The 16,551-nt window shown below is 41.6% G+C and overlaps 1 protein-coding gene across 2 annotated transcripts in view; it reads right to left on the bottom strand.

Moving 5' to 3' along the window:
* The window catches only part of PPIG (peptidylprolyl isomerase G), a 36,667-nt gene extending 22,814 nt beyond the window's left edge, over window positions 1-13,853 (bottom strand). Inside the window, exons 1-5 of one of the 2 annotated variants that reach the window (XM_073305767.1) lie at window positions 13,495-13,853; window positions 4,568-4,647; window positions 4,384-4,458; window positions 1,239-1,346; window positions 656-700 (exon numbers count right to left, since the gene is read on the bottom strand). In XM_073305767.1, the coding sequence (XP_073161868.1) occupies window positions 656-700; window positions 1,239-1,346; window positions 4,384-4,458; window positions 4,568-4,628 (289 nt within the window). In that variant the 5' untranslated portion in view covers window positions 4,629-4,647; window positions 13,495-13,853. Of the gene's footprint in view, window positions 1-655; window positions 701-1,238; window positions 1,347-4,383; window positions 4,459-4,567; window positions 4,648-6,441; window positions 6,856-13,494 lie in introns of those variants that run through there. The other variant, XM_073305768.1, reaches the window with a different exon arrangement.
* Window positions 13,854-16,551: the final 2,698 nt, after the last annotated feature.

Genomic DNA, 16,551 nt, shown 5'->3' with positions numbered 1-16,551 from the left:
ACAGATGTACTTCCTGCATATACTCATGCAACATCTGAGTATAGTAAGAGCAGGTCTTTGCTATTTTTCACTCTTGTTGGCACATGCAGATCCACACATCTTTGGAAGACAAAAATGATGATGTTTTTTCTAGCTCATGCATCATCAATATAATTTTTAACTATGTTTTGATGAAGAATTTTTATTAATGGTGGTGATCCAGTTTGGTGTCAAGCCAAATAAGCAGCTTTACTTTCAGATACCAGGATGAGTTTACAAAGAGCTTGCTGTTAGAAAAATAAGTTTACTTAAGATGATCAAGTTGGATACGGAAGTCACAAAATTAATCAGGTTTAGAATAGATATGTACAAATGTAAGTCTGATAAAGTTGACAAATTTGAATCAGAACAGCTTGATCCTCATTTAGACACAAACATTTTCTGAACAAAATAGTGAAGTAAACAAAATACACCTTTATGGCCCTCATACCGCCATCAGATCAGATAGCAAAGACTTCTGCGCCCATGCAGAACCCAAATAAACCAAATGGGACTCAGATTTGATATGCACAGACCCCAGATGATTGTAGAAGCACGACCATGGATTACAAGTTTAATATTTATAAGACAGAACATTTGAAAAAGGTTTAGATTGGCTTGATAAAAAAAACTTTACCTTCAAAAAAACCACCATAAATGGATTCTCCTCCTCTCCCATTTCCTTGAAAGAAAATACACTGTATTACAAATAAATGTAGTGAAAGTATAAATCATTTAAAGTTCAAGATGTGCCTAATGACTTCTAAAGAAAGTATCATAATATAAAAGATATTTCAATTATTGCATCCAAGTCAAAATATCTTCAAGAACAGTCAAATAGGAAGCTACATCTTGACAGTCTGCTTAAGTAGAATGGGACTGAGAAAATGCAGGCTGTGGCTTTTCCATTTATTCTGCATTGTCTCACACATTTCTAGATCAAGCTAGGACTACTACTGGGAAATACAATGTTTTACACTGCATTACACTAAATTTTTTCACTGGGAGGCCACACCAAGCTATAAAGAGAATGGAACTGAAAGCTATTTATAAATATGTTCTTATTTGAAGGCCCTATTCAGCACACCTTACTCGAAGAACACACACCTTAACAACACACAGTCAACAGACATTTCATCTGAATGTAGGATGCTGAACAGGACCCTTAAAAATATCTTACTATTTAAAAACTGGAGTTTTCTTTTAAGGCTGTGTCCTACCTTCACTGAAGTCACCTCCTTGGATCATAAAATCTTTCACAACTCGGTGAAACAGACAACTTTTGTAATGCAGTGGCTTCTGGGTCGATTTTCCGGTACCTTTTTCACCTAAAAGGGAGAGAGGAAAGAGACATGGGAGGAAGGGGCGGAATTAAAAAAAAAAAAAAAAGATACTTTGCATTTGTGCAACACCTTTCATTGGAGAAGCTCCAACAGTCTGACTAACATTAACTATTAAGTCTTGCAAATCAGTTTGAGAAGTAGGCAAACATCTGTTTTGTAGATGGGAACACACAAATAGATTAAGTCCAAAGCTGGCCACGGGTTTTGGTTCTCATTTTCTCAGTACCCATCTTTCAGAGGTGCTGAGTGTTCACAGCTCCAAATGAAGGTCTTAGGAGCTGTGTGTGCCCAGCACATCTGAAAGTCAGATCCCAGGTGTCTCAGGTTGGGCACTCAAAACTTGGGTTACGCCATTTCAATACCCATTTTTGAAAAATTTGGCCAAGGTAACTTGCCCAAGGTCACAAAGGAAGTCTGTGGTGAAGCTGTAGATAGGACACAAGTCTCCTAGGGAAATTTACCAGCATCACTCAGAAACTTAAATGTATTATCATTCCAGAGTAAGACTGTCTACATGGGGAATTATACCAGTATAACTATGGTGGTAAAATTATACTTGTATAAATTTTCCTGTCAAGACAAAACCTAAAAGACTACTCCTAAAAGGCTAACACACTGCTGGTCGCAGTAAGTACAAAGTCTGAAAGGCAGGTAACTGAACGAACACTAAAATTAAAAAAGCACTACATTGTCTCCTATAATCCAAAGACAAGTTTTTAGACATTTGAGAAAACCCTGCAAAGGTTCCACCACTTTCAGAAAGTTGAGTATATCTTTCTCTGGACTGATCGCCAGAAGAAAACCTAAGAAACAGATTCCTAGTCCCCTGCTCTAAACACTTTTGACCATACACATTCCCAATGTTTCAATAATAAGATCAAATTCCAATTCTGAGCTTGAACTATTTTATGTGCACATATATTACTTGTTTCTGACATGGAAGTGATAAGCAAAAACTCGTGAGATTGAAATGTAATAAAAATATTGAAGGGGAAGACGGTGGGAAATGTTGGAGATGGAGGAAAAAACAAGCGAGTTTCTATAAATCCACTACTGTGATGAACTAAGTTTTTAGGAGAAAAGAAATTTGTTAAAAGTTACCTTGGAAAAAAGGTGATGGAGGTTGGAGAAATCTGGGTCAGATTCACAATCACCATTTAAAACACTGTTTTATTTTAATGACTAGGCTTGGACCCAATATCAGTATTCTTCAATTAAAGTAACAATTCAGCAGGATAAAAATGCCATTTCAAAAATATTTCCATGATAGGTTTTTGTAAGGACTGGTAATTTGACTAAGAAACAGGGAATTTGAATTTAATTTGGGATTAGAGATTGCCACACATCTGTTACAAAGACAAAACTTGTGGCACCTTAGAGACTAATCAATTTATTTGAGCATAAGCTTTCGTAAGGTGCCACAAGTACTCCTTTTCTTTTTGGGAATACAGACTAACACAGCTGTTACTCTGAAAAGAAAAAACTAAAGGGGATAGTTAAGAAGTGGATGGCCTATCTTAGAAAACAAAGGCCATGAATATTAGTGGTAGTTCAGTATATCACAGGAATCAGAAGATTCCATTAATGCTCAACTTCCTGACCTTTCACTGGCTACCTTTATTGTATGCTTATCAGTTTCAGGATTAGTTAATATTATATAGTTTCAGCCAGCACAAACTGATTTAAATAACGGATTTTAATCATGATGTAAATCAACAAGCAGAAAAACTTGATTAAAATCATCAATTTTAATCATGTTTTGCATTTGTACTTTCTACTAACTTTTCTAAAGAAAAGCGGATTCTCATTAGGTGGTAACTGTTAAAACATGTTGATTTGCAATTAAATAAAACCATTTACACCAACATTGGTGCTTCTTTTTGCTAACAAGCAGGATACACACACACTCTCTCCACATACACACACACTAATTTAATCAATTATATAACTTAACTTGCAATTATTAAAGCCTTAATTTTTACATTTTTATTATGTTAGAAAACAGTGAAATTTTAGATTATTCTTTTTTACTTGTGATTTATGTCAAGCTCTATTTGGATGGAAATTCAAATTCAATTAAAATGCACAAAATCAGCATTTTAATTATTTTATTATTAAATAAAACTACTTTAAAAGTAGATATAAGACAAAGTTCATAAAATATGTTTTGCATTTAAAACTAATTTATTAAACAAAAGGAAGTATTATCTGTAGTTAGTGAGTTGAACTGATTGTTTCTGGTCACCAAGTCCTTCGAGATTTTAGAACTAATAAATCTCATCCTATCATACACATTTTTATTCATAGATTCAATCTGGTAAACTAGTCCTACTTTTTTCATCTCCTTTGTTTTTTTACTTTGAATTAACTGAAATGAAGAAAACATTCTCTCTGCACCTGCAGTAGAGGCTACAGCTGTCAAAAGCTGGTTCCAGGTGCTTAGCCAGTGACTTACACCGAACCAGTGATTTGACTTTCTTTAAAACTTACCAGCAAACATACTGCTTAATATTTTTTTGATTTTAAATTAATGATTTTAATAGATTACAGTAAGTTTAAATCTTAAAACATGTTGTAAATGTCATATTTAATTTTAAATAGGTTTATTTAAAAAAATTGTATTTAAATTAAAAGAACCCAATTTAAATACAAAATTCTAATTTTCTATTTTTTTTAAAAAAATTGATTTTTATCCAGCCTGCTTTCAACAGGATTTTTGAGGGCTGTTGCAGTTAGCCTGACACTCCAGTATCTAAGTTGGATTAGCATATGCTCCAAGTACTAATTGATGCCACAACTGTAAGTGCTTCAGTACACAAACCTTGCATTAAATGCACACAAGACACCAATGTTAAACCTCTACAGAGACCAAGACACATTATTTTAAAGTCTACCTTCATTTTCTGGTATGCAAAAAGTGATAATCATTGGATGTCTACAGGGGATTCTGTCGAATATAATAATTCACAATATGAAACTAACCAACAATGAATTAAGTTAAAAATCATAAATATCTACGAACCTGTGCAAAGGCAGCGAAAATTCTCACACGTCTTTGGGCACACATCAGAAAACAATTCAAAGACCACTCTTCCAGCTGAAAAAAATCCCACACATTTATAAAGTTAAATTAGACTTGTCTTCATTTGACCATTAAATATTTATATTGCTATAACATAATATAGTTTAGAAATTATTCTTCTCACCAGGTACATTGTTGATGGCTATGTCAAAAAAGCAACGTGGCCGCTGGACCTTGATTCCCATGGCTTCAAAAGTTTAAAGACTGTAAACAACAAAAATATAAAAACCTTTGAGTTTTCTCCTCTGTGTATTGAAACTATATATTCACTTGATCTTGACCGAAAAGCTTTTTATGAAGGAAAAAAAGGTGTGATCATCCTGATACATAAATGAGCAAAACTGAGTGTTGACATGTTGAAAAAGGTGGCCTTTTTGCTCTCAAGCCGTTTTAAATATGAAAGTCTATGAGTTGTTATTTTTCCTTTTGTCCTAAAGACCAAAGATTAACTTAAAAACAGTTTTCTGTGCATATTCAGTTCAACTTTACGTTATTACCAACTCTCACAAAACTTGCTGGAGCTTTAAGAGAAACACAAAATACTGCATTTTTCCTATCACCAATCAAGGTGGTATTATTGTATGTATTACAATAGCACATTGGAGTCCCAGTCATGGACCAGGGTGCCACTGTATTAGACGCCATACAAACACAGAAAACAAAAAGACTGTCCCTGTTTCAAAGACTAAGAGTTTACAATCACCAATTTTGGTGAATCAAAGAGATCAAAAGATCTCTTTTTATTTTAAAAAAATTCCAGTTGTCATCGTTGCAGAGTAAAGCTTGTAAACGTGAATGAATGTATTCTAAAGGCTTAATAATCCACTATTTTAAAATCTTGTGATTTAAGCCAATCTCGGACTTTGGGGGGGGCCAGACTCATGATTTTTGAATGCTTGGGTTTGGCAATACTGACTTCATTCATGTTTTCTTTTATAGTTTTTTAGAGGAAAGCATACAAGAAAACTGCAAGGGAGACTAAGGCATCAGTTGATGAGAATGTCATTCAACTTCCTAACCGGCTTTATAAGAACATACTTGAAAAATGAGAGGATTTGGAAAAAAGTGGGGACAAGACAAACATCTTAGGATCTTCTGCTCTCCTAGTTGGGTAAAAGGTTAAGACCTAGTAGAGTACTTTGATAATTTGCTCCCAGAAGCCTTGGATCTTCAGACCCAAGGCTGAATCAAGTGGCTAAGGGGGCATGAGGTGGAGAGAAGGAGTTAACTTTAGGGCCAAAGGTCTGTGCACTCAGGCAACTTATTAAGACTACCTCTGAACTATTTGCCAAGAAAAACAAACAATTCCCTAGTATGACAGACAAATTCTTACTGGCCATAATAAGAAATCAGAATACTTTTGCAGGACTATTCAGTATACAGAAGTCAAATGGCACAGATTTACATAAGACGGACATTAAGTTCCTATTAAAGTACCATATGTGGAGTGGAAAATGAGATACTCCTGAGATTAAATTGGAAGAGATGCAAGGTTCACTGAGGTTTTAAACTTACACCAAATAAATAAAATTGACTAGCCTAAAAAAAAAAAATGCTGCATATGACAAACACTTGGATCCTGGGTTACCCTTCACTATTTATACTGAAAAGGGAAGCAGCATAGCTATTTGTTTACACCTTTTGCGACAGCTGCTTACAGAGTTTACAAGGCATATGGTCCCTGCCTTGTAATAGTTGTCCACAGTTACTGACATACATCTTTCAGCCTATGGACTTTGTAATTCCTGAGCAGCAGAGCTGGGCATTTCACTGATTTTTCAGTTTGTTGGCAGTTAAAAAAATATATTTTTGGAAGAGAAGTTGGGTTTGGGTTGAACTGAATTCAAAAAGTGTAAAAAACAAACAAGCAAACAAAAAACCCTTCAGCAAATAAAGAAGTGTCAATTTGGAGCATTTTTAAAGGGCTAAATGCACAAAACAAGTGGAGGCAGCAGTGCCTCCCTTATAACCATTAGGCCTAATAGTTAGAACACTCACCTGGGATGTGGGAAACCAACGTTCCATTTCCCCTCTGCCTGATATGGAGAAGTGATTTGCACTCAGGTCTCCCACATGGCAGAAGAGTGCCCTAATCACTGGGTTTTGGGATATTCTGGTATAGGTTTATCTCAGTTGCTTCTGTTGAAGCTGTTCCACTGCATCTAAACAATTAACGTTACTGGAACAAGGACTTGAACTTGGATCTCCCACATCCTAGGTGACTGACCTAACCGCTAGCCTATAGAGTGGTTCTCATTCTCTTTTCCTAGCCCAATGACTATTCATTGTCATTATGAAAGACTACGAATTGCCATTAATGCAAAATAATCACTGGGATAAAGGTTATAAGGCACCAACACCTCTTCTTCTGGCCATTTTGTGAATGGCCCCCAAGTCCTTCCCACCTCCTCCCCACCCCAAATATTTGCCCAAAACTATTCAGTGAATTTGAGTCAGCACTGATTGAGTCCAGTGGAGGGACTTAGCAATCTTTTACGTGATAGGCTATTCCTGTGATTATTGTAAGCTGCATTAGTTATACTTTATACATTGATTGAAAAAAATAAGCAACACTTTGTACTTTACTACTTTGTACTGTTAAATTCCTTACAATTGTGTAAGATGGGCAAAGGCCACTGCAGAAATGTCAGACTGGGACTTGTGCTATAAACACCAAAAAACTAAGGGTCAAAATGTAAAAATAGTTTATCATGATCCATCAAATCATTGACAATATTGATAGGGTTAGCCCTAAACATTTAATGTTGCAAATATTTTTAAGATGCCTATCACTCTAGTATCCAGGAGCTGCTCTAATTATAACGCAGCCCAACCCTTTTTATTGGTTTCTTTTAAAAACAGAATACATCTTGAGTAGGTAATTGTAACAGTTTTTCATTAAGCTTTATAGCAATCAATAAACACATTTTCAGCTTTTTATCTCCTGTGTTTGTTCTTTCCCTTTCATGGCACTGTTTCTTTCTTTATGTTGACTATCTTGGTGTGTCTTTTTCTGTTTATGTTTTAGTATATGTTCCTTCTTTATTAGTTTTCAGTAATAAAAATAATTTTTCCCTCATTTCATTCCACAAGAGTCACTCTTCCAGCGCTGTGCCCTTTGCCAATACTTTCCTTCTACTATCATCTGCTCTCTTGGACCCTATTGCCCTCTCTCCTGGGCTCCACTCTATAACACAGTGACTGAAATGAAGACAAATTCTTTTCTATGAAGGAGAGACTGCAGCCAGCATATGTGTAGAAAGTATTACCAAAAAATGTCTAAAGTTATTGTCATGTTGAGCACTATATACCCTTACTCATATTGATGGATAGTAAGTTGGAGTTTAGGTTAAAAGTTAGTTTTATGGAACCTTAAGTCTCAATTCCTTGACCTTAACAAAAAGCCATGAAACATTTTCAATATTTTAAACAAACGAACATATTGGAATGTCAGAGGTGAATTTCCAACTTTAAAGTTTTTATGTGGAAATTATACAAAAATGTTGCATACTTATTAGGCCATTAATATTAATCTAAATCTGTTTCTGCATTTAACGATTCCAAGTATCCTACTGTAGCCTGGCACACCATCCCCGACATCCTAGCTTGAGTTTTTACAATGATTCAGAAGAAAATTCCTCAAAATATGTTATCTACAAATAAAGTTAAGTTCTCTCATATTATAATTATTAACCTGGCAGTAACTCCCCAAATGCACCCACTGAATAGCATAGAAAAATGTAAATTATCTTTAGAAAAAATGTTTGCCTTCTAATACAGTTTGCACTGGCTCACTAACTTCTTGAAGCAAACAAAATAGTATCCTTAGGACAACGCATATGTAGAGAGATACAGAAGATACTCCTGGGGGAATTCTGTGCTACTGCGCACGTGCACAATTAATGAGCCCTGCATATTTTTAAATTTTTGCACAGGAAAAAAAGCTTCTGCTGAAATAAAAGGAGTACTTGTGGCACCTTAGAGACTAACCAATTTATTTGAGCATGAGCTTTCGTGAGCTACAGCTCACTTCATCGGATGATCCGATGAAGTGAGCTGTAGCTTGAGCTGTAGCTCACGAAAGCTCATGCTCAAATAAATTGGTTAGTCTCTAAGGTGCCACAAGTACTCCTTTTCTTTTTGCGAATACAGACTAACACAGCTGTTACTCTGAAACCTGTCATTCTGCTGAAATGTTGCTGCAGTTCCACCTTTCGCCCACCAGAGGGCGCTGTGGCACAGGAGAAGCAGCAGCTCCCAGGAGAAAATAATGTCTGCGGTTCTGCCTTTTGCCCACCAGAGGGCCCTGTGGCGAAAGAACAAAGCAGCAGCTTCCTGCCAGCAAGGGAAGAGAAAGAGCTGCCTTCTTCGCAGTGGGCCAGGTCAGGAGACAAGAGCTATTGGGAGACATACAGCGAGGGGTGCTGCGGGAGAGGGGGGGGTCAGACAGGGGCTCGGGGGATGGCAGACTGGGGCAGGGGCTGAATGGGAGTGGAGGCACAGGGCCACTGGGGGGGAGGAAGGTGCAGGGCCACATGGTGATGGGAGGGGGGAGGTGCAGAGCTACATAAAGACAGGGGGTGGCTGGGTGGAGGCACAGAGACATATGGGGACGGGGGAGGGGATACAGGGACACATAGGGACAGAGGAGTGGCTGGGTGGGGGCACAGAGACATTTTTAGCCCCAAAGATTTTTTTCAAAGTTTGTGAGCGTGTAAAGGATCGTAATTAGAGCTTCTGTTTTTCAGGGTTTCTTTTTAACCATTTTTGAGTTTTATGTAGATGTCTAAAAATTGCAGGTTTTCGGGCTCTCTCTTTATATATATATTGTAATGAGTAACAGATTATACAGTAGTATATACTGTAATGAGTAATCTATTTGTAGTGTTCCATACTATGCTTTAATGTAGTGCTGTTTCAAATACTTAATGAACACAAGGAGGGTCTACACAAACCAATTAATGTGCAACACATTAGTGCACTTTAGAAATCACACTCCCTGTAGGCTGGTGAGTTTGCATCTGTTCACCAGCTCAAGGGATAAAATAATCAGCTACGTGCAAACCCTGTTTCAGCTTGCTGCGCAGGGCTCTTTTACTCTTCTGTCACACAAATGCAAGGAACACAGAGAAGTAACAAAAGTGATAGTCCTGATCTGGACTGATACTGCTCTGGCCCCAGCACCTCAAGGGTCACTGCTGTTCCTTAGTCTCAGGGGAACTGCAAGGCCCTACCAACCCTTCCTGTTGCAGCCTTCCGTTGCTGTCCAGCAAAAACTTTGTTTCTACTGGCCCTTCCTTTCACAGAGCTGGGTCCTCACTAATGTCTTCCAGCTGGAAATCAGAGCCAATTGTTAGCTACTTTTTAGCTGGATCAACTGGTACCCAACACCTACCTGGTGAGCTTCTCCATAGGTCAGGGCTCACTGCTCCCTGGCTCCGTAGGCCTTAAAGGGGTAAATTGCCCTGCTACACCCCTGTGGTCTGTATTACTGCTTCATGTAGACAAGCCCCTTAGACACAAGTAACCATTTCCAGCATTTATTGGATAAAACACCAATATTTCTTTAGTTTTTGTATCAAGGTTGTTTTATCTGTGTGTATTGGTTAAACCAAAAATCAGAAGCCCTAATCATAATGACACAGTTCACCCAAGGCATAATTTGACTAGTTAGGGTGAAAAATACCTACATTACCCCTCTAACAAATCTATGCCCGCTACAGTTTAAATGAATAAAAGTTTCACACTTTGTGTACTTTGTCACTGATAACATACTGTCAATTTTCTATACAATCTTTTTTTATAATACAAGTTGCCTTATTTTTCCTATACCTTATTTTCCTTCACTCCATTCTCCCTTCCTAAAACAGATCATGCTGTATCTTTTTCTACATTGTTTTCAATGTTATTTCCTCTTTTCTTTCTTTCTTCCTTCAATTGCTATATCCCTTTCTTCCTGTGTTCTCTTTCTCCTATTTCTCTCCCAATAATCTCTTTCAATGAACCCTATGTCGCTTATTTAAATGTATTCCACTACTTTTTCCTCCCCCACTTGCACATACCTTCACTACCATTATTTCACTCACTTCTTCACACACAGGTTTTGAAAAATTTACCAGAACCAAACTGTCAAAGAATTAATCTACTAATCAAAGATTAATACAAAAGATTTCCTGCCACATAAACAGCATGTCCAGGAAAACACTGGTGAAAGGCCAACCTGTCTCTCCCCCACCCCTCTCGCACTCTCCAAACGAATCCTGGGATTCCAATCTAAGTGCTGTCCCTGAACTGTTCAGGGGCTCCATCCTTCACAGCCTCCCTCTAGTACAGGAGGGAAAATTCCATTTGTAATAGAAGAAATGAACTACATTTGTAATTATGATCTGTGAACTAGTGTATAAATTCAGGACTAAGTACTTGCCTCAGGCTCCACCCGGGTATAGGCCCATGGCGGTGGGTGTATGTGTGTGTCAAAGAGATATTTGCAGAAAGATCAATCGCAGAAAATTACCTTTATATAGGGTATGTCTATGGTCAGTATAGATACTACCTATTCCAATGGCAGGAATTCTCCCTTGGGTGTAGGTAATGCACTCCCCAAGAGGCAGGAGCTTCCACTGACCTAGAGCAGTCTACACCAGGAGCTAGGTCAGTATAGCTACGTCTCTCAGGGGCAGTTGGGAGGTTGCAGAATTTAGACATGCATTAAAAATAACGTTTCTAGCCCCTATGGTTCTTCTGTCTTCAGATCGATACAGTACATTTGTTGAGGCCCAGGACTTTCCAAAAAACAGCAGAGTGAAATTGATCACTCTAATCAGTTTCATTTCTGCTATTCATAACTTTGGGACCATCAGGGACAGGACAAGAACCATGTCATTTTACTCTGAAGATTCTGTTTTTGAAAGCTGTATGCAAAATCAAGCTTTGCGGAAGACGGATTTTTTTTTTTTTTAATCTTCTAGAAATAGAGCAGCAAGGACAACCTAGCCAGTAGGTTCAGGGGCTACAAGGGAGAAGAGAAATTGTTAGATACTAAAGATTAGCAGACAGTCAGCACAATGGTAAGAAACCTAGCACATTTCCCCAACAGATAATTGGACAGCAGGCTCACTCATCAAAGCATTATCATTGTTGCTGCTCCTCGTACACCTCCTTCATACTGGACTGGCTGTGTACATTTGTTCTGACAGAACAAATAATTAGTAAATAAAACCTACTAATTCAACACAATGTAAACTGAGCTGAAGTTAAAATAGGGTAATGCTTCATGGAGAGTGCTTGAGATTCAAGCTCAGCTATTATTATTCTTATTGTGGTAATGCCTAGGATTACCAGTCACAGACCAAGTCCTGGTCTACACTATGAATTGATGTTGGTATAAATTCCACAACCCTGAGCAACACAGTTATACGGCCTGAACTCCCTGTGTAGACAGCAGTATGTAGACAGGATGGCTTCTCCCATTAACATAGCTACCGCCTCTCGGGGAGGTGGAATACCTATGCCAATGAGAGAATCTCTCCCATTGGCATAGGTAGTGTCTTCACTAAGCACTGCACCTGTGCCCCTGCAGTGCTTTAAGTATAGACAAGCCCCAAGACTCCATAGTGCCAGGCACCATAAAAACACACACAGAAAATACAGTCCCTGCCCCACAAAGCACAAGTATGTGGCCTCCTCTGTAGATAATAGGGAGCAAATAAATATTTTCTCTTAAAAGAACATACAAGCATTTTATAAAGTGGATTTAAAATTAAAAGAAGTGAGTGGGCGAGGTTCTGTGGTCTGCAACGTGCAGGTCAGACTAACTGATCTTGATGGCCCCTTCTGGTGTTAAAATCTATGAGGCTAAAAAGAGTCTGGCTCATATTACCCTATGCACAAATACAGGTGATAACCAGAACAAAGGGCTTCAGGGGATCATCCAACGAAGTGGGTTTTAGCCCACGAAAGCTTATGCCCAGATAAATTTGTTAATCTCTAAGGTGCCACAAGACTCCTCGTTCTTTTTACCAAAGATACTTTACCAAGTCCCATATATTTATGGGAGGCAATTCCTTCACTGGGAAGGAGTTTTAAGGCAATATTTAGCCTTGCGATGGAAGATTTAGCTATGTGTACTTCAACAAGCCATGTGTCATCTTACTTTTTGAAATCTCATTCATTCATACTGTCCTAACAGCTCTGCTAAATGTATTATCATACATATGCAGTATTCATTATTTTCAGTTCATTAATGCCTGCAAACAAAATGAGTCTGTAACTGATGTCATAGATTTTTTTTTTAGATTTTTTTTAATGGCTATGTACAGAGTTGGGACAGCCCTTCAAACTAGAAGACGGAGAGTGGACCCTCCAGCCAGCCATGGAGCACCCTTCAAAGCAACATCCCCTGTTCCAGAGGCCTGCAGGGAAGGAGGCCATGTGGCAAGCAGAGTCTGGTGATTTTGCCTGCTAGGGGAGAAGAGAGAGGATCCATTCAAACTCTGGAGCAGGCATGGAACCCGGCCCCCTGCGTGTACCAGCAGCTGGAATTTTCACTAATGATTTATGTCTGGAGGACTGAAAGTGTGGCCAGCAGCACATCACCAACGTGCGTGGAGAAAAGGCTCTTGTCCTGCCCCAAGGAGCTGATTTTTTTTTAAAGCCATTCACAATACCCCATTTGTAACTAATCCCACCCCACTTGGATCTCGCCCATGACCCTCCACACCTCCCTCCTCTAACTTCCCTCCAATTTGCAGTTTATTCCCTGCCACTCAACGCCCCCTTTCTTCTCACACCAAACCGGACCACAAGACCGACCTCGTCTCCCCTAGGGCTGGGTCACCCCCACCCTTTCCCCAAGCCCGTCACCGGCAGGCTGAGCGCCCCCGGAGGGCTAAAGCCCCTGCGGCCCAACGAGGGGTGGGCCCCTTCCCGTGACGGAGCGGGTAACTCCCGCCCCTTGGTGGGGGTGTAGGCCCCGGCCCCCACTATGGCGCGGAGGCCCTCGCCCGCATGGGGCTCGGCGGGGCAGACTCCCCGCAGCGCCCCAGCACTCACCCGCTCGCGGCCCGGCTCGCGGCCCGCGCTCCTACTGCCTCGCCGCCGCCGCCATGTTAGAAGCTGGTGCGGCACAGACTGCGTCAGTAGAGGAGAGGGCGGGAGCAGGGAACCCCAGAGGCGGCGTTGGGTGGAGGCTGACCGGACGGGCGCCGGCGGGGTGCGTGCAACGGTCGCGGTAAACCCCGACCCGGCTGCGCTGAGGCGGCCAACTCGGCCGCTCGGAGCCCACAGTGGTTAGGGGGGCCGCTCCCCGCCTCCTTCCGCCGTCAGAGCTGCTCCGCCCCCTCGTCCACTCCACTCCACTCGGCTAGGCCGCCTGCCTGTGCCTGAGCTCAGCCCTGAGCCCCGTGCCCCGAGCTAGCCGAGGGCCTCAGACCTTCCCCCCCGCGCCAGAGCGCGCGTGCCCCAAGCGACGAGGGGGGCGCAGGGGCCGGCTCTGTTCCCTGCCAGTGCCTTGGGTTGCCAGGTTTGGTTGGGTGAATTCCTGGAGGTTTCATCACATGACATAATCTTGAATTAAAGATTCATCTTTAATTCCTGGAGACTGCAGGACAGTCCTGGACTTATTGGAAAACCTACTGACCTGTGCAGGCACAGCGCCCTGTGGCCAGAATAAGGAGAGGGCCTCAGCCCTCCCCTCCCCCCAAGTCTCTGCCCTGAGTTAGGATATGGGCATAGCACCCCCAGCCACTAGCGCCCTGGGTGGTGAGAGGCCTCAGCTCCCCCCTGCACTAGTGCCTCTGTACCCCCAGAGGACACAAGACCCCCAGCTGCCAGAGTCCCAGTTTCTTCAGCGAGGAGAGGAACTCAGCCTCCCCACTCCCCTAGAGCCCCTATGTCCTAAGTGGGCAGTGCTCCCCACTTGCCAGAGCCTCTGAGCAAGGAGAGGAGCCTATGCCAGAGCCCTTGTGCCTCAAGCAAAGAGAGGGGCCCTGGCCCATGTCAGAGCACCTATGCCCCAAGCAAGGAGAGGGCACGGCCCCCATGCCCCATGCCAGAGCCTCTGTGTCCTGAGCAAGGAGAGGGGCACACGCACACACTTCAGTGTCCCTCCTCATGCCAGTCTGTATGGATATATTGCATTATAAAATATGGGCCTGATTGGGCCTTCTGTCAGTTAAGAAATTAGCATGTATATACATTATCTGAATATTGTTCACAAGGACGTGTGGGCAGCCTCCAGCAGGAACCTTGGGCCTGGACTCCAGTATTTAAACTGGAGAAAGGGCTGATGACACTCAGATATACTATGTGATGGGCACAAAATAAGGAACAATTATATGCACACATATTATTTTTTCTGCAGGACTTCTGCCTCATTCAGTGCACAGGATTGACCTACTCGGGATCTGGAGCAGGATTTTGTACTATTTGTACCAGTCTGGGGCCGGTGGGTCTAGGCCTGTCCCCTCAGCTAAGTGGAAAGCACCACAAAGCCTAGGCTACAGTTGAGTTCTTGGGACAACAAGATTAAGCAATTAAGAATGAGGAATCCGAGGGGGAAACCAAGCAGAGAACACCAGACAGCAGCACCTACTGCTCCTCAAAGGCATCCAAGGAGTCAGTGGATGCCATTCAGAGGAACTCTAGACAGAGATGTAAGCAAGCAAGGGACTGGAAATAAGCCCCATAGTTGGAGTGTACCCCCCCAGTCCAGCTTCCTCCTCCTGGAGTGATGGATGGCCATCTTGGCCAGCACCACGAAGTGGTTGCCAAGGAGGTTTTGCAACTTAGTGTAAGTGCAGATGGGTTGTGTGTAGATCAGGAGGTGCAGAGAAAAGTGTAGCCAGAACCTCAGTAAGACATTCTGGAGGAGCCGGAAGAGAGGTTGCAACCTGATGCACTCTACACAGATGTGCACCAGGGTCTTCCTCTCACCACAAAAGGGACAACTTTTTGGGGAAGTTTGTGAACTGCATGAGGTACGTGCTTGGAGGAGCTGTCAACTAATATCCCCAGCAGGCTTTGAAACCAGAGTGGAATACAGGCTAGCCCAAGAGCTCCTCACCCTCCTCACGTGGCAGCATGTCCACTTGGTGTTAGGGCAGGAGCAGGACACAAGGGTGAGGAAGTGGATGGTATAAAGTACAAGCATGTATAGATATTCTCTGGGCACTGTTTGGAGGTAGACCAGCTGGATGTTGTGCAGAAATCTGTGATGGGCTAGGCCTAAGCAGATTGCAGGAGGAGAAAGGACTGTCTCATGATTAAGGCAGTTGGATGTTGCCTTTAACTGGTTTCTATCCCTGCCTGTGCCACAGAGCCATAGGTGATGCTGGACAAAATATTTAATAGCTTCTGTTGAAGTGAGCACCATCCTTCCTGTGCATTGAATGAGGGAGAGGGGTAGAAGAAAATGATATGATAGTATAATTAAAGACTGTATTATAATGCTATTCATAAGGGGCCTGAAGTAGTTTTCCCTCTGCTGATACTCACACCTTCTTGTCAAAGATTGGAAATGGGTGACGTCCACCTTGATTGCATTGGCCTCGTTAGCACTACAAAAGTAATATTCCCTCTCCTGATATTCACCCCTTCTTGTCAACTGTTGAGAATAGGCCACTTCCGCCTTAATTGAATTGGCCTCATTAGCATTGACCCCTCCACTTGGCAAGGCAACTCCCATCTTTTCATGTGCTGTGATATATATACTGCGTACTGTATTTTTCACTTCATGCATCTGATGAAGTAAGTGGGCTTTAGCCCATGAAAGCTTATGCCCAAATAAATTGGTTAGTCACTAAGGTGCCACAAGGACTCCTCATTGTTTTTGCTGATACAGACTAACATAGCTACCACTCTGAAACCTTAATTATTTCCTAACTTTTTAGTGCTTGTCTTTGTAACCTAAATAATGTCATTTTAATGTATGTGCAGGGGCATGCGCAAGGGGGGCCACAGGCCCCCCCAATAATTGGCAGGAGTATAGAACCACTCTGGCCCCAGGGCTGTAACGGGAAGAGCGAGCTCCTCCCATCCTGGGGTCATGGCAGGAGCTGACAGCTCCACCGGCCCTTGGGCTGGGTTGAGGAGAGTGAGCTCCTCTGGCCC

This window comes from Lepidochelys kempii, chromosome 11 (assembly GCF_965140265.1).
Source record: "Lepidochelys kempii isolate rLepKem1 chromosome 11, rLepKem1.hap2, whole genome shotgun sequence".
In the NCBI taxonomy this organism is placed as follows: Eukaryota; Metazoa; Chordata; order Testudines; family Cheloniidae; genus Lepidochelys; species Lepidochelys kempii.
The sequence above is the reverse complement of the archived record's forward strand: the minus strand, read 5'-3'. Positions and strand labels throughout refer to the sequence as shown.